We start from the raw sequence: 18,652 nt of genomic DNA on the forward strand, positions 1-18,652 counted from the left end.
AGGGGGGGTGGCTGGCCAAACAGAGGCGTTCCCGAAGGAATGCCTGCTGTTTAGGGGCGGCCCCAATGACATCACTAGTGATGTCAGTGGGAGAGCTTCCAGCTCTATTAGAGCCAGAAGCTCTCTGGTGCTTGCGGCCACAAGACCCTACCACAAGGGTCTCGTTGCAAGCCCGATGGTTGCGATGGTCTTGACCATTGCTACCATCAACCTGGTCATCAACCTGGTCAACCTGTGGTCACCCACAGCTATGCGAGTGGCCAGGAGGCCGAACAAAAAAAAAAACGCCCTGATACAGAGCGAGCGCTCGTTCAGAGCACCCGTCTCTGAATCAGGCCCACAATTCACAAACATAGAAAAAATATATATTTTTTCTTGAAGTGCACTTTGGGGGTTACAGCACCCTTTATCAGATGAGCCAGCTGGCCCTTGATTTATGACACAGGTGCATGCTTGGCACTACTTTGTTGTTGCACTTGCGGCTACAGTGCACACAATTCACAAACACAGAAAATTATTTTTTTTATTTTTGCACTTGGGGGGAGCACCCCTGATGGACAGATCACCCCCTGGACAACACTACAGCACCCCTTTAGGATTACAGCCTTTATGGGACAACACAGTCCAGCCAGCCCCCATGGACAACAGCAGCACAACACAGCCCAGCCCTTCCCTCTTCATTGTCCACAGCCAGAGTGAAAAATGGCGCCAACAAGTTGACCTTTTATAGAATTCAAAACCCGCGAGATCCGACAGCAGGATGATAACGTTTTGCCTTGATATCAGATCCGAGTCAGGTGGGAAAACTCAAGCCTGACTCGGATCCTACTCGGATTGGGGGGGCTCGGGGGGGGGGGTTCGGATTCCATAAATCTGAACCCACTGATCCCTAATTAAAAGTAACTTGAATGGGCAGTGGTTGCGAAAACTGCAGTCCCTGCAAGTTACATCCTAGCCACTCTAGTTCCTGCTGCATTGCCAATGGGAGGTGCAGTTTCTCTTTTTAGTATGGCCTCCTAGGGAAGCGGTTGTGCGTCTCTACAAGCAACCACTTTCACTTGCATGCCTGTGACACTCCCATAAGATGCTACCTTGTGTGTGTCTGATGAGCCACTACCCTGTTGCCCCCCAGTTGACGCCCAGGAACTCCACATACACTGCCTATACCCAGGGGTGTAGAGAGGCTGGCCAGACCTGGGTGCAGGGGCTGTGGCCTAATCGCGAGAGGTATTGCCACGCCCCCTTAGGATTTCTTTATTCATTTTTAAGATTTTTGCAAAGCCGAGCACTGGGTAGGGGGTGCTGTTAGCCCCTTGGCCCGGCGTGAAGCTGGGGGGGGGGTGCGGTGGCAAATGCAGGATTTCCAGAGGGGGCTTTCCAAATGCTTGATTGTAGAGCAAGTTTGGCCAGTCCATGAAGAGGGCATCATTAACACTTAAACAGCTATAATATGTATCATACAAAGTGCAGTGCATGTCATAATTCTGACATATGGGCTAGCAAACATAGTTAACCTATTAGATGTGGCAGTAGGGCAATCCAGCCTGAGCTGAATGGTTTTATTTCAAATGTGGGCACCATTTCAGAGCATTGGAGCAAGTCTGGGAGTTTGGGGGAGCAGCAGAAGATCCTAGCACTGTCCTGGACATAAATGTACACATTTGTTTTCTTGTGCACTGGATAGTGTATGTTATACACTATTAATAATTATCCCTATATATGGTCTATATTAGTGCACAAAGGTTTAATCATTACTGGATGTTTTAATTATTTCATAGTAAAATTTAATTATATACTGTTATAGTGGTCATGGTGTGAGTGGTGAGGGGGGTTTCCAGGCAATCGGAAACTCACCCTGTCTTTAACTATGGGGCGTGATCAGTGTGATCACGTCCCCCCCACAGGCATAGGAGACTGCAGCTCAGCAGCAGCAAACAGTCTCCCACTGCAGCCCAGCAGACAGCAGCGTTTGCTGGGCTGCTGTGTTTTAAGAGGGAGGGGGGTGGCGCCCAGGTAATTAGCCCACTTCTACAGGCATTCATCTGAATCTGCACTGATTGTCTTTATGAGCACCACTGGGACATTTGTGCTGTGTAACCCAGATGCACGCGCATCTGAAAAATGTCGGTCCCCAGCATGCAAGGTCGACATTGTGTCCGAATCAGACTCAGACCCAATATCTATAATCTTATTCAACTGGACCCACTATATGTAATGATAATGTCTGATTTGAATAATAGTGCCGTATCACTGAAGCTCCCTTCCCCCTCCCACTCACATGCGTGCACCTACCGGAGGATTTGCAAAGAAGTGTCGGACCAGCAGCAATACCACTTTGGTAAGTAAGTCCATCTTACCTATTAGTCACCCTGCAATATAGTGTCCTTGTCACTCTGAATTTGCAGTCATATTTCCGAGGTAATGTGAACTGGGAGGAGAAGGTAATCACCACCAGAGAGGACTGATTGTGATGCTATTTGAACACCCAGCCGAAAGTTTTTGACCACTGAGTCACCACCTATTGGATTTAACCACCAACATTTCCATCTCACCTTGCTAACACATCTATATTGAATTTACTGCCTACGGTTTTTGCCCACCAGTATCCTATATAGACTGCACATATTCTCCAGTTACTTGATTACAGTGTATCGACAAATCCCAGCCTCAAGTTATTGCCTATCAGCTATTCTGCATATATATATTTCTACTGACAAATCCCAGCCTTAAGTTATTGCCTACCAGCTATTCTACATTTAGACATTTCTACTGACTATATTAGTATAAGAGCTTCAGTGATATGGGACTATTATTCAAATCAGACATTATCATTTAGTTTACCTCTCCCACTCACCACAGAGCACTTCCTCCCGCTCTTTTTTGTACGTTTACATTTAGGGAATTTAGGACATTCCCTATGGTAGAAGCTAGTGGTTCCTTTTTAACCCTTCTTTAGGAGCGCTGACCATACTATTAACTAATTCTCCACTGTATTTAATGCTGTGTATGGAAACCAGCATCACTAAAAGTGAATTCTGGTTATATGATTGAGCTAGGAAACTGCTATACGTACAACAAATAGTGGGGTCCCTGGGGACCCCCTCCAAAGACTTTGGTTATGTAGTGTATTAAGATAGAGGGATATTTACAGCAAAAAAAAAAAGAAAAAAAAACAGAAAATTAAAATAGTGCTGAAACATTACAGTAAATATAACATTTTAACTTAAAATTTCTCAGATTCCCCAGGACAACCTGCACTTACAGGGTCTGGAGAGATGATGGAAGGAAAAACCACCATTATTTATTGTCATACAGATCACACCTGTGCCAGCAGCCGCCCACTTCTACAATGGAACAAACCTGGTCTGACCAAGAGTCAATCAGTACAACTATCCGGAGGGCGCTGGAGAGAAGTATCAGAACTTACTTATATTCCTTCATATGTGGACGATAGGACGAGCATTAGATGCACAGTCACCTATCACAGAGGACTAAGATCCCAGGCAGAAGCCATATTGAACATCAAATGTACGTATTATGGGTAAATTCAGATCATTGACATTTTAATATGATGGAATATATTTACTAAGTGCCGGCATTTCATAGCTGCCGCTTTCTGAATTTAAATGCCAATAATATGAAATGTAAAACCAGGAGTGCTTAACAATTAATATTCTGTCCGCTGTAAATCCAGCGGCCAGAACTTTTCAAAAGCCGGTGCAGAGTAAATATACCCAAATATAGGAATAGGAACGTGTTCTAATGGCATAATGATTATTTAAATGTTTCCCTAAAGGTTTATAATGTACATGTTGTTTACTTGTTTTCTATACTATTTTGAATGATTGGTCATCTGCCATCCTGGATAAAAGTCTGCTCCACTTTCTCCCATTGCTGCATGTTGCATTGCTCCATGGTCTCATCCTGCACTAATTGTTGATTTTCCAACATTTTCACAAATCATCTAAATAACTATAAATCAACAAAAAGGGGCAATTTATTTGTTCGAAATCTCTAGTCTATGAAGCATTGATTTACTTTTCAATTCCTCAGCTTGTTAGTGATTTACACTGATTTAAAAATGTCACCATTACATATCACATTTATAACAAAATGATCAAATTGTTCTGTTTCACTATTGCTGTGGTAAAAATGTATGAACACTTATGGGGAGCTATAAAAACATGGAGCCACAAAAAATGTGTAGGATTATATGGGGTTCCAGACTCTAGATAGACAGTAATTTGATAGACAATGTCTACATAGACACCAGATGTTAGAGAGACAAGGGTCGACATTGACAAAAGGTCGGCACAGTAAAGATCAACATGTAAAAAGGTTGACAGGGTCAAAAGGTTGAAATGAAAATGATCAACACAAAAATGGTCGACACATGATTTTTTTTTTTTTTTTTTAGAGTTAGGCACTTATTGGAGGGTTAGGGTTAGGCACTAGAAGGGATGGTTAGGGTCAGGCACCTACCCAGATGGTTAGGGCTAGGCACCAGGAGGGAGGGTTAGGGTTAGGAACCAAGGGGAGGGTTAGGTTTAGGGTGAAGATTAGACCATTTGTACCTGTTGACCTTCTTACATGTCGACCTTTAGTGTGTTGACCTTTTGTCTCTGTCGACCTTTTGTCCTTGTCGATCTATTGTCTGTCTAACATCTGGTGTCTATCGAAACATTGTCTATCTAATTACTGTCTATCTCTTATACCACACCCGATTATATGAAATATACCTGACAACTCCAGGAGGGTGTCCATAAATATTCCACACAGTAACTAGTCCAATTGGATAGAAATGGGAGACTTCATAAATGCTTTTCACATTCATTTTACTGGGTTTAGCAGTATACCACTGAAAACTCCATTTAAATGAATGTGCCCATTAATTTTAATACTTCTACATACATAAAAGTTTTTTTTTTTTTTTTTAGGGAAAGCAGTTTTGGTGATTTCCACGGTGATTTATTACATCACCATGTTACATATTCTCACTCTCACATTTGAGTGTAGTAGTGGTTTTCCCTTTTCTGGTAATTTCTTTAAATTCTTTTTTGAGGTTTGGGCAGCTGGAAATTAGGAAATAGAGCTGTAGATCATAAATATAGCAAATTTTATGATTATTACTTCAACTGAACATGTAGTCAATTTCCTCCTACAGTATGCCTCTATCATACATACTGTAGAACAAAATACATACAGTATATTCTGTCAGAAATTAAAACTTGATATTGATTTTTGATGTTGGAAGCAGTACATAGGTTTAAAACAAAATATGAGATGATGGAAGAAGAGGTAGCTTTCCAACATGCAATTCACCAGCACCAGGTCTGTGCCTCCCCAGATTTTCAACACATCTACATTAGGCTTGCTTGTCTGTTATTGTGTTTCTTAGCAACCAGAGGTTTCAAATACTGATAAAATCAAATATTTTAGTTGGGAATCTCCTGTAAATATAATAGTTCTATATAATGTCAATAATACAATGTTACTAATATACAATTATTTAATACTGTATGCTATGGTTCAGATAGCTATAAGACTACCTATAAGTTTGTATATAGCCCAATAAATCAATTCGGTCATTTAATTATCTAATTGCAATAAAAATATACTTTTTTAATTCTGCTTTCAAATCCAGATTCTATTCTATTGATTGTAATTTGGGGGATCCCAGCTCTGTTTGCACTTACTGTAGCATCAATGATTTACAATCTATGGGGCAGATGTATTAACTGTAGATATGGGGAAGAAGTGGTATCAGACCCTCCAACATGACCCGTTCCATTAGGTACACAATGCTCTGCTCCTGGACTTCCCTCTTAATGTATGATTACAGCCAACTGTGCTGAAACACCTGTCTCATCAATTACCTAGTTCAACACAGGTGACTGCAGTCATACATTAGGTGGAAAGTCCAGGAGCAGAGCATTTTGTACCTAATAGAAAGGGTCATGGTTGAGGGTAGATGGTATCAGTGCACGTTATGTGCTGATACCTTTTCTCCCACATGTATTATTGAGGTGGTTTGTTGATAAATGATAGGGGCGCTATGCGCCCCTGTCATAATTGGCACCACTATCTACAAGATCCGCGGAGGGGGTAGTTTTCACTCCCCCACTCCGTCAGATGAGATGTTTATACATGTGTTTTTGTTTTTTCTTTAAAGTGAACTAAATAAAAATATTTTTTTGTTCACAGACCCACCTAAAGCTGTGACTGTCTCCCTCATAGGAAGCAAAGAACTAACAGAAGGAAGTGATGTGACTTTATCATGTGGAAGCAGCATCTCTAAGCCTCCCGCAACTACATATGAATGGTACAAAGGGAAGAATAAAACTAAATTACAAATCAGAGGATTGTTCATTAGAATAAGTGACGTGAGATGGGACACTGAACCCTATTCCTGTACTGCAATAAATGAAGTGGGCAGAGGAGATTCAGCGCTAATAGAGATTCCTGTGCAATGTACGTATACACAACAGCACTTACATAGATATTCAGTATATATGTACTTTTTAAATAATTTGTTCTGTGAATTGGTGTACACAATAATGCTTTTTTGTTTTACCAATAGGCATTTTTTTCATTTAATAACTTACATTGTTTTTGAATTTACAATTTATCTTTCATCCTTGTTAGTGGACACTGCTGAACCATGGGGTATAGAGGGCATTAGCACTGGAGAAAGGCACAAGTACACTACAGACTTGTTGATCTCTGACTAATCCCAGTCTATGCCCCTCCGCTGGCTAGATTTCAGTATTTAATTTTGTGCCCATTTAGAAGGGTATAGATTTATTTCTGTGTAGGATTTTAGTATATTCATTACTCAAGGGTGTAAAGGTGTTCAGCTAAACTCTTGTATTGATAGCTGACTTTCTGCCAATCCTGGCTCTCCATCAGGGCCGTAACCACGGCCGGCGCTAGGCTCCGCTCCCTCCCCCTGAGCTTAAATATGTACTGTAGCACTGGGAGGGAGGTGGGCGTTTCCTGCACCCTCCGGAAACAGTAGCGCTCCGGGCGACGGACCGGCTTGCCCGTGCCTGGAGTTGCTACTGGCCGTAACTAGGGTGGTGCAGGTGCACTATTTTAAAAAATATGGGGGGGGGGGGCGCCAATGCTCTCTCTGGCACATGGCACCAAAAGTCTGCTTTCGCTCTGCTCTCCATCATTTTGCTCCCAGTAGTTTAGGGCACCTGACCCATGAAGTGAACTAGGGCTGGGGACCTGTTGCATGTGACAGCACCTGGACATGCAGATGAGCTATAGCTGAGACTGAATTAATTCTCAGCAAACCCAGTCACCCCCCAAGCAAGGTGGGCACAGGACTTGTAAGTGGTCTGCTTGGAGTGGCAGGCATTTCCCTCTGTGAAGTGGACAGCCCATATTGAAAAGCTAACCACCATTAATACATAATGAGTGCTGCTGTTCCACCTTAGGATGGTGAGCTCAGTACAAGACAAACGGACCTACCCTCCAACAAGACCCTTTCCACCAGGTAAAAAACACTCTGCTACTCAACTTCCCACCTAATATATGATTGCAGTCACCTGTGTTGAACTAGGAGATTGATGAGACAGGTGTTTCAAGACAGGTGTCTGCAATCATAAATTAGGTGGGAAGTCCAAGAACAGAGCATTGTGTACCTAATGGAATGGGTCAAGTTGGAGGGTCTGAAGATGGTGGGGATGGGTCTGACAGGTAGTCCATGCTAATCATGACTGGGAAAACCCTATAAGAGGCAGACCACATCTATTGAGGTAAGACTGCATGAAAACTAAAGGCAAGTGGGGGTATTATATCAGTAGAGTGATGAGGATATGCTTACTTAATTACAGGAATATATCAAGGAAACAGCTCCAAGAGGTAGGGGAGGTTTAAGAGAGATTGGGGCCCGTGTGCAGACTTCTCCGTGCGGACCCCTCCTCTCTGTGGTGCAGTAGAGTCTGGCACTGCGCACCATGACATGCTATCAGGGAACTCCACTACTGCGCATGTGTAGGTCTACGGTAACATGGCATCTAAGGCTTGATACCAGGTACACTTCTACTGCGCATGCGCAAATATCTGGGAAGTGGCTGGCACCTAATTTTCCAGGTGATTTGTCCATGTATATGAACATTCTATTTCTGACAATTGCTGACCGTCTTTGCCAGAAAACATTATTAAACATACTAGAAAATCCCTCCACCTTAGTTATGGAGAATATTATGGATTTTATTTACTGGGGATATTATGGAGATAATGAATCCATAATTTGAGGGTATTTATCATAAAGTGTTCTGCTAAATATGTTGGAACAACCACATTGGGCAACAAAACCTTTCCTATATGACAGCATTCTGAAAAATGGTCGTTAATCTCCTCTACCAAGAAATGTAGGGACTGCATGTCCATAGGATACAAAGAGTAGTATTGTGGTGAAATTACTGTATCATATCTAATGCAAGCGGAGTATCAATTGATATTGTTATTCTGTACATTGTTGAACTGCGTGTTCTGGGTGACTTGTATGGGTTCCACCACATCAACATCCTCAAGGCCGGCCTGGTGTAAACAATGCGATTTGCAGACACATCTATCAGCGCATCTTGTGGGGACCCTGCTCAGACAACGGCATCATAGAGATATGTCTCTCATAAAAGTCATCCTTCTGCTACTGATACATAAATGTGGCTATATATATATATATATAATATATATATATATATATTTTATATATTTATATTGAAGCACAGATAAAAACCCACTAGCATGTGAGTTTTATACAGTCTTTATTTCTTTACTTTTTGATTTTATTTTACTTAGCTTGTTTCTCATATGTATGACAATACATACATCTTATAAACATTAAAGAGGTTTTTTTAATCCATAAACATATAATCAAATGTCCTGACTGACTAATTTATCAATGTCCAGCCCAAACCCCGGGACCTAGAAACATGAAAATCGGGGAGTATATTCCTTCCATGACGTAAGTGTCCACTAAGAAGGGATATTTAAAAAAAATTGACTTCTAAGAGGGTGAAAAGGGCTAAAATGTTTCCTCCCCCTGTGCAATGTTTTGCCTGACTGTATCACAGTGAGTGTAGGCATGAGAAATGTTTTTAAACCATAGGATAGCACAGGCTATTAGCTTGGACAGAGGGATTTGAACTTAGCAGGCTGCTGCATATTTTAAAATCGTATTTGTTTGAATGCTTTCCCTTGCCTAAATGTTGTGTGTAAGGTTGGTCATGCGTTGAATGGGTTGGGTATGAAATCCCGGCTGTCGAGATGCCGCTGGTCAGAATACCGACAGCCAGAATCCCGACACCCATAGAGAACAGCAGTGAGCATTTTTCTAACCCCTACCCTAAACCTAACCCTCCCTCCCCGGTGCCTAACCCTAACCTCCCCCCTAGTGCCTATACCTATCCTCCCCCTTCCCGCACCTTAAACCTAACACTCATTCCCCGGTTCCTAAACCTAACAACCCTCTAGTGTCTAAACCTAACCTCCCCCTTCCCGCACCCTAATCCTAACACACTATCCCTGGTGCCTAACCCTAACTCTCCCCCTAATGCCTAACCCTAACCCCGCTACCTTACCCTAGCCTCCCCCTAACTCTCCAATACTTAATGCCGGTACCGAGATCTCGACCTGTTAGGATTTCAGCACCGGTATTCAAACTGTCGGCATGCCAGGATGCCGACTACATCCCGTGTTAAAATGCTACTACTAATTATTATTAGGGGTGAGCGGGTTCGGATTTCTGAAATCCGAACCCCCCCGAGCCCCCCCGATCCGAGTCTGATCCGAGTCAGGCTCGACTTTTCCCGCCTGACTCGGATCTGAAATCGAGGCAAAACGTCATCATCCCGCCTTCCGAGTCTCGCGGGTTTTGGATCCTATATAAGGTACCCGCGTCGGCGCCATTTTCTCACTCGGCTGTGGACAGTGAAGAGGGAGGGTGGGAGTTAGGGCTGTGTAGTGTAGTGTAGTGTAGTGCTGCTGTTGTCCACTACTTCAAAGTCCATAGGGGCTGGCTGTGTTGTGCTGTGCTGCTGTTGTTAATAGGGGCTGTGTCCACTACTTCAAAGTCCATAGGGGCTGGCTGGACTGTGTTGTGCAGTCAGTTCTCCATAGGGGCTGTGTCCACTCCAAAGTCCTGTGAAGTGTCCCAGTCCTAAAGGAGTGCTGTAGTGTTGTCCAGGGGGTGCTCTGTCTATCAGGGGTGCTCCCTCCAAGTGCTAAAAAAATAATATATTTTCTGTGTTTGTGAATTGTGTGCGCAGTAGCCGCACGTGCATCAACAAAGTAGTGCCAAGCGTGCGCCTGTGTCATAAGTAAAGGGCCGGCTGGCTTGACCGTTAAGGGTGCTGTAACCCCCGAGAGTACACTCCAGTCCAAACCAAAAAAAAAATTATTTTCTGTGTTTGTGAATTGTGTGCGCACTAGCCGCATGTGCATCAACAAAGTAGTGCCAAGCGTGCGCCTGTGTCATAAGTAAAGGGCCGGCTGGCTTGACTGTTAAAGGGTGCTGTAACCCCCGAAAGTACACTCCAATCCAAACCAAAAAAAAATTATTTTCTGTGTTTGTGAATTGTGTGCGCAGTAGCCGCACGTGCATCAACAAAGTAGTGCCAAACGTGCGCCTGTGTCATAAGTAAAGGGCGGCTGGCTTGACCGTTAAGGGTGCTGTAACCCCCGAAAGTACACTCCAGTCCAAACCAAAAAAAAATTATTTTCTGTGTTTGTGAATTGTGTGCGCAGTAGCCGCACGTGCATCAACAAAGTAGTGCCAAGCGTGCGCCTGTGTCATAAGTAAAGGGCCGGCTGGCTTGACCGTTAATGGGTGCTGTTACCCCCGAAAGTACACTCCAGTCCAAACCAAAAAAAAATTATTTTCTGTGTTTGTGAATTGTGTGCGCAGTAGCCGCACGTGCATCAACAAAGTAGTGCCAAGCGTGCGCCTGTGTCATAAGTAAAGGGCCGGCTGGCTTGACTGTTAAAGGGTGCTGTAACCCCCGAAAGTACACTCCAATCCAAACCAAAAAAAAATTATTTTCTGTGTTTGTGAATTGTGTGCGCAGTAGCCGCACGTGCATCAACAAAGTAGTGCCAAGCGTGCGCCTGTGTCATAAGTAAAGGGCGGCTGGCTTGACCGTTAAGGGTGCTGTAACCCCCGAAAGTACACTCCAGTCCAAACCAAAAAAAAAATTATTTTCTGTGTTTGTGAATTGTGTGCGCAGTAGCCGCACGTGCATCAACAAAGTAGTGCCAAGCGTGCGCCTGTGTCATAAGTAAAGGGCCGGCTGGCTTGACCGTTAAGGGTGCTGTAACCCCCGAAAGTACACTCCAGTCCAAACCAAAAAAAAAATTATTTTCTGTGTTTGTGAATTGTGTGCGCAGTAGCCGCACGTGCATCAACAAAGTAGTGCCAAGCGTGCGCCTGTGTCATAAGTAAAGGGCCGGCTGGCTTGACCGTTAAGGGTGCTGTAACCCCTGAAAGTACACTCCAGTCCAAACCAAAAAAAAAATTATTTTCTGTGTTTGTGAATTGTGTGCGCAGTAGCCGCACGTGCATCAACAAAGTAGTGCCAAGCGTGCGCCTGTGTCATAAGTAAAGGGCCGGCTGGCTTGACCGTTAAGGGTGCTGTAACCCCCGAAAGTACACTCCAGTCCAAACCAAAAAAAAAATTATTTTCTGTGTTTGTGAATTGTGTGCGCAGTAGCCGCACGTGCATCAACAAAGTAGTGCCAAGCGTGCGCCTGTGTCATAAGTAAAGGGCCGGCTGGCTTGACCGTTAAGGGTGCTGTAACCCCCAAAAGTACACTCCAGTCCAAACCAAAAAAAAAATTATTTTCTGTGTTTGTGAATTGTGTGCGCAGTTGCCGCACGTGCATCAACAAAGTAGTGCCAAGCGTGCGCCTGTGTCATAAGTAAAGGGCCGGCTGGCTTGACCGTTAAGGGTGCTGTAACCCCCGAAAGTACACTCCAGTCCAAACCAAAAAAAATTTATTTTCTGTGTTTGTGAATTGTGTGCGCAGTAGCCGCACGTGCATCAACAAAGTAGTGCCAAGCGTGCGCCTGTGTCATAAGTAAAGGGCCGGCTGGCTTGACCGTTAAAGGGTGCTGTAACCCCCAAAGTACACTACAGTCCAAACCAAAAAAAAAATTATTTTCTGTGTTTAGCCGCACGTATATATCAAATCGATATAACATAAATGGAGGACCAAACTTTCTCCGATAAAAATAAAATAGAGAAAGATCAAGAACCACTTCCTCCTAGTGGTGAAGCTGCTGCCACTAGTCATGACATAGACGATAACATGCCATCAACGTCGTCTGCCAAGGCCGATGCCCAATGTCATAGTAGAGGGCACATACAATCCCAAATGGCAAAGTTCAGGAAAATGACCTTGAAAAAGACATTTAAATCAGCTGAAGAGAAACGTAAACTTGCCAATATGCCATTTACGACACGGAGTGGCAAGGAACGGCTAAGGTCGATCCCTAGTATGTTCATGACTAGTGGTTCAGCTTCACATGACGATGGAAGCCCTCCTCCCACTAAAAAAATCAAAAGAGTTAAGCTGGCAAAAGCACAGCGAAGAACTGTGCTTTCTAAGAAGATATCACAAATCCCCAAGGAGAGTCCAAGTGTGGTGGTGGTTGCGATGCCTGACCTTCCCAGCACTGGACGGGAAGAGGTGGCTCTTTCCACCATTTGCACGCCCCCTGCAAGTGCTGAAAGGAGCACCCACAGTCCACTTGCTGATATGCAAATTGAAGATGTCACTGTTGAAGTACAACAGGATGAGGATTCTGGTGTAGCTGGCGCTGAGGAGGAAGTTGGCGAGGAGGATTCTGATGGTGATGTGGTTTGTTTAAATCAGGCTCCGGGGGAGACAGTTGTTGTCCGTGGGATGAAAAAGCCCATCACGGTCATGCCTGGGCAGAAGACCAAACATTCCACCTCTTTGGTCTGGCAATATTTCTATCCAAATCCGGACAACAACTGTCTTGCCATATGTACCATATGTAAAGGTGAAATAAGTAGGGGTAGGGACGTCAACCACCTAGGAACATCCTCCCTTATACGGCACCTGCAGCGCGTTCATAAAAAGTTACTGTCAAGTTCAGAAACTTTGGCTAAGACCGTAAGCAGTCCATGGACACCTAAATCCCGTTGTCCTGTTGTATCCAAGCGCCTGCAAACCCCACCGTCAACTCCCTCCTCGTCAATTTCCTCCTTAGTCAGGATCGGAAGTAGTCCTGCAGGCCATGTCACTGGCATGACTGACTCTCCTATCCGGGATTCCTCTGGAGGATCCTGCATTGCTACGCCTACTGCTGCCACTGCTGCTGTTGCTGCTGCTGGGAGTCGTTCATCATCCCAGAGAGGAAGTAGGAACACCACTACTTTTACTAAACAATTGACCCTCCAACAGTCCTTAGCGAGGAGGATGAAGTACGACAGCAGTCATCCTGAAGCAAAACGTATAACTGAGGCCTTGACTGCTATGTTGGTGTTAGACGTGCATCCGGTATCCGCCATTAGTGCAGTGGGATTTAGACAATTGATGGAGGTAGTGTGTCCCCGGTTCCAAATCCCGTCTAGATTCCACTTCACTAGGCAGGTGATACCGAGAATGTACAGAAACGTCAGAAAAAGTGTCCTCAGTGTCCTGAAAAATGGCGTTGTACACAATGTCCACTTAACCACGGACATGTGGACAAGTGGAACAGGGCAGACTAAGGACTATATGACTGTGACAGCCCACTGGGTAGATGTATCACCTTACGCAGCAACAGCAGCAGCGTCACCAGTAGCAGCATCTCAGAAACGCCAGCTCGTTACAAGGCAGGCTACGCTGTGTATCACCGGTTTCAGTAAGAGGCACACCGCCGACAACCTCTTAGAGAAACTGAGGGAAATCATCGCCCAGTGGCTTACCCCACTTAGACTCTCCTGGGGATTTGTGATATCTGACAACGCCACCAATATTGTGCGGGCATTACATCTGGGCAAATTCCAGCACGTCCCATGTTTTGCTCACACAATAAACTTGGTGGTGCAGAATTTTCTGAAAAGCGACAGGGGCGTGCAGGAGACGCTTTGGGTGGCCCGAAAAATTTCTGGCCACTTTCGCCATTCAGCGACTGCGTGCCGAAGACTGGAGCGCCAGCAAACACTCTTGAACCTGCCCCGCCATCACCTGAAGCAAGAGGTTGTGACGCGGTGGAACTCAACCCTCTATATGCTTCAGAGGATGGAGGAGCAGCAAAAGGCCATACAAGCCTATACATCCACCTATGACATAGGCAAAGGAGGGGGTATGCACCTGACTCAAGCGCAGTGGAGAATGATTTCCGTGTTGTGCAAGGTTCTCCAGCCCTTTGAACTTGCCACACGTGAAGTCAGTTCAGACACAGCCAGCTTGAGTCAGGTCATTCCCCTCATCAGGCTTTTGCAGAAGCAGCTGGAGAAAGTGAAGGAGGAGCTAAGACGGAGCGATTCCGCTCGGCATGTGGGACTTGTGGATGAAACCCTTCATTCGCTTTGCCAGGATTCCAGGGTGGTCAATCTGTTGAAATCAGACCACTACATTTTGGCCACCGTGCTTGATCCTAGGTTTAAAGCCTATGTGGTGTCTCTCTTTCCGGCCGACACAAGCCTGCAGAGGTGCAAAGACCTGCTGGTGAACACACTGTCAGCTGAAGCGGAACGTGACATGTCAATGGCTCCTTCTTCATTTTCTCCCGCAACTGGGGCTGCCAGGAAAAAACTTAGGTATCCTAAGCAACGCGCTGGCGGTGATGCAGGGCAGGCAGGACCAAGTTTGGACATCTGGTCCGGACTGAAGGACCTGGCAACAATTTCTGACATGTCTACTGTCACTGCATATGATACTGTCACCATTGACAGAATGGTGGAGGATTACATCGGTGACAGCATCCAAGTAGGCATGTCAGACAGTCCATACCTGTACTGGCAGGAAAAAGAGGCAATTTGGAGGCCCCTGTACAAGCTGGCTCTATTTTACCTGAGTTGCCCCCCCTCCAGTGTGTACTCCGAAAGAGTGTTTAGTGCAGCCGGGAACCTTGTCAGCGAAAGGCGTAGGAGGTTGCTTCCATAGAATGTGGAGAAGATGATGTTCATCAAAATGAATTATCAGCTCTTCCAGGGAGACCAGCCTCCAGAAGGTACAGAGGGACCTGTGGTGGTGGATTCAAGTGGGGACGAGTTAATACTTTGTGAGGATGAGGATGTATACACTGAAGAGGGTGAGGAATCGGTGGATGAGGAGGATGAGGATGACATCTTGCCTCCCTAGAGCCAGTTTGTGCAGGGACACATTAATTGCCAGCTTGTTTTGTGGGGGCCCAAACGAACCAATCATTTCAGCCACAGTTGTGTGGCAGACCCTGGCGCTGAAATGATTGATTTGTTAAAGTGTGCATGTCCTGTTTATACAACATAAGGGTGGGTGGGAGGGCCCAAGGACAATTCCATCTTGCACTTCTTTTTTTCTTTGCATTATGTACAGTTTGGGGCCTAGTTTTTCTAACTGCCATCCTGTCTGCCACTGCAGTGTCACTCCTAGATGGGTCACGTGTTTGTGCCGCCCACTCGTGTCGCTTAGCATAGTCATCCAGCTACCTCGGTGCAACCTTTTGGACATGAAAACACTATTGTGAGGTGTGAGGTGTTCAGAATAGACTGGAAATGAGTGGAAATTAAGGTTATTGAGGTTAATAATAGCATAGGAGCAGAGAAACCAACAAATTCTGTGATTTTAGCTGTTTTTATGCTTTTTTTAAAAAAAATACAGATCCAAAACACAAAACCCAGAACCCAAAACACGGAAGGGTGGTTTTGGCAAAACCAATCCAGATCCAAAACACGAAGAAAGATCCAGATCCAAAACCAAAACACAAAACACGAAAAGTGGCCGGTGCACACCCCTAATTATTATACACACATTTATTCATCTCTCTTTTATTTTATGAAGTTTAGATGCTGCATTAGTTGCTGTAGTTGCTGTGCTAGTCCTAATCCAGTCCATTCCCAAAATCTGCATAGAATGAAATCAATTATTTATTGTTGTCCCTACTCTGTTGTTATACACAATACATTTCACAAAATGCAAAATTACAAATAGGAAATAGGGTGGAATGGCTTGGAAACTTGATTGCTGTAGAAATGTGATGCATCCTTTGTTATAATGCTATTATATTTCTGTTTTTATCAGCTATTTGTAAGTGGAGTACAAATCCTGCTGCTGTGTTATCTGCACTTCTGCTGACACTATGGACCGTTTTCAATTTGAGGCAAAAAGCCAGAAACGCGGAAAAGGTTTGCCGATGACGTAATTTCGCCAGGCGGAAAAGTATCGCCATATTCAATTTGAAAGACTTTCCGCCTAGGCAGAAAGTCAATGCAATGTAATAGGCGGAAAAGTTTCGCCTATGAATAGCAGGCGGAAAAAAGTGCAGAACTGGGGTTTTGGGGTACAACATTACGGGAACCCCCGTGCAGCCTTCAAAATTAAACAAAAAAACACTTAAGGACACCCCAAAAAATCACTTTGAATTTGGGGGCGAAAAAAAAAATGTTGGGGGACAAAGTTAAAAGAAAAGGCGAACTATACTCTGGGGGGTCCCCAAGTATGCCCCAGGTGTTTTTTTCATTGCAGGTGCTTGCGGACGGTGGATTTTTCACAATTTTTTCAACTTAACTTTAGCAACTTTAAAATATGCTGACCCCCAATGTCAAGTACCCCAAATTTGCTGGGAAAAGTTATTTTGTTCAAAAAATACTCCTGAATACTATTCTGCACCACTTATACAAAAACGCTATTTAGTAGCTATTGAGCCCGTTTAAAAACACCAAATACCTTCAGCAAGCCAAATTGGGGTAACCATAGCAAACCCCCATGTCAGAGCATCTTTTGGGGGGTGTCAGGCTGATTTCCCCAAATCTGACAGTACTTTACGCTTGTTTAAGTGTCGTCGGGTCCCATTTTCGCGTACTGTCAAATTGAATACTGGGATACGCGGGCACGTGCGCGATACTTTTCCGCCTACAAAACACACGAAAAGGCAGGGAGGCGGAAAAGTATTGTGGGTCCACTCAAAATGAATATGGCTCCAAGTAAGGAGGAGAGAGCTGCACAGAGCCCAAACCAGTCTTACTGCTTTATACTATACTAGCGTTTGGTCACAGCTTTGCTCATGTGGATGTCTGTTATTGCTCAGCTGAACTAATTTTACAAAGGCATCTAGTATTGTGATGTATATTTTATAATGTAGACATTGATCACAAAATGTCTATGTAAACAAAATTTGCAGTTTTACCTTCAGGGAATAACACAAAATGATGCTTGGAGGTCCTAACTCGTGAGCAAGCCACTTAACCTACATTAACACAAGCAGCAATTCTATGATATGTAGTATTTGTCTTGGTGCGCCATCTACTGGATTGACATGTATACTGAAACTTCATAACTCAAGATAAGCTGCCTGATTAGTGCCTAATATACAGTTGGATTTTCCTGCGAAATAGATCTTGAGATAAATATATATCTGTGTATTTATACATGCATACATATATATATATATATATATATATATAAGGTTTTGTTTTGCACAGGCAAAACAGAAAAGAAAGTTCCGTTTGTGAGGCACTCTTATAATATATAAACAATTATGATATGATGAAAATATAGCTAAAACATAACCTTTAATAAGAACATACCTTATAAAATATACATAGGTGACTTATAACAAATATGATATCTCAATATATGTAAAAACATCAAGTAGCGAAAATATTGAAAGCACAGCAGAACACAATTTTAAATATACTGCCCTGTTCTCTGAATACCATACATCATATCAATGTGACATCCGTGGTTATATTTTTATATGCATTTCCTATCCAGTCTAGGATGGTTAAATAGAACCTGTGTATAAAATACACACAGATAAGGTTTGTATTCTATTGACCTCGTGATGATATATATATATATAACTGTTTGCATTCGGGTTGTGCAATATATGTATATACTGTGTATGTGTATATATAGTCCCATATCCAAATATTCCGAAATACGGAATATTCTGAAATACAGATTGTTATAGCATGACTGAAAGAGTGAAACATTTGCTTTTTGATGGCTCAAAGTACACAAACTTTATTTAAGGCACCAAATTATTAAAAATATTGTATAAAATTACCTTCAGGCACTGTGTATAAGGTGTATATGAAACATAAATTAATTTAGTGTATGTACACAAAGTTTGCTTGAGCCACAAAATTATTGAAAATATTGTATAAAATTATCTGCAGGCTGTGTGTATAAGGTGCATATGAAACATTAATGCATTCTGTGCTTAGTATTGGGTCCCATTCCGAAGATATCTCATTATGGTATGCAAATATAACAAAATACTGCATATTCCGATATCCAAAGTACCTCTGGTCCCAAGAATTTTGGATATGGGAGACTCAACCAGTGTGTGTGTGTGTGTGTGTGTATATATATATATATATATATATATATATATATACACACTGCTCAAAAAATAAAGGGAAGACTAAAATAACACATCCTAGAACTGAATGAATGAAATATTCTTATTAAATACTTTGTT

General features: G+C 43.4%; 1 protein-coding gene across 1 annotated transcript in view; it reads left to right on the top strand.

The window, feature by feature from the left end:
- LOC148509086 (B-cell receptor CD22-like) overlaps window positions 1-18,652 on the top strand; it is a 66,840-nt gene that overhangs the window by 30,958 nt on the left and 17,230 nt on the right. The window contains exons 3-4 of the mRNA XM_088443645.1: window positions 3,238-3,528; window positions 6,205-6,471. Of these exons, the coding sequence (XP_088299771.1) occupies window positions 3,238-3,528; window positions 6,205-6,471 (558 nt within the window). The remainder of the gene's footprint in view (window positions 1-3,237; window positions 3,529-6,204; window positions 6,472-18,652) is intronic.

This window comes from Taudactylus pleione, unplaced genomic scaffold (genome assembly GCF_031769625.1).
Source record: "Taudactylus pleione unplaced genomic scaffold, aTauple2 ptg000332l, whole genome shotgun sequence".
NCBI classification, from domain to species: domain Eukaryota; kingdom Metazoa; phylum Chordata; class Amphibia; order Anura; family Myobatrachidae; genus Taudactylus; species Taudactylus pleione.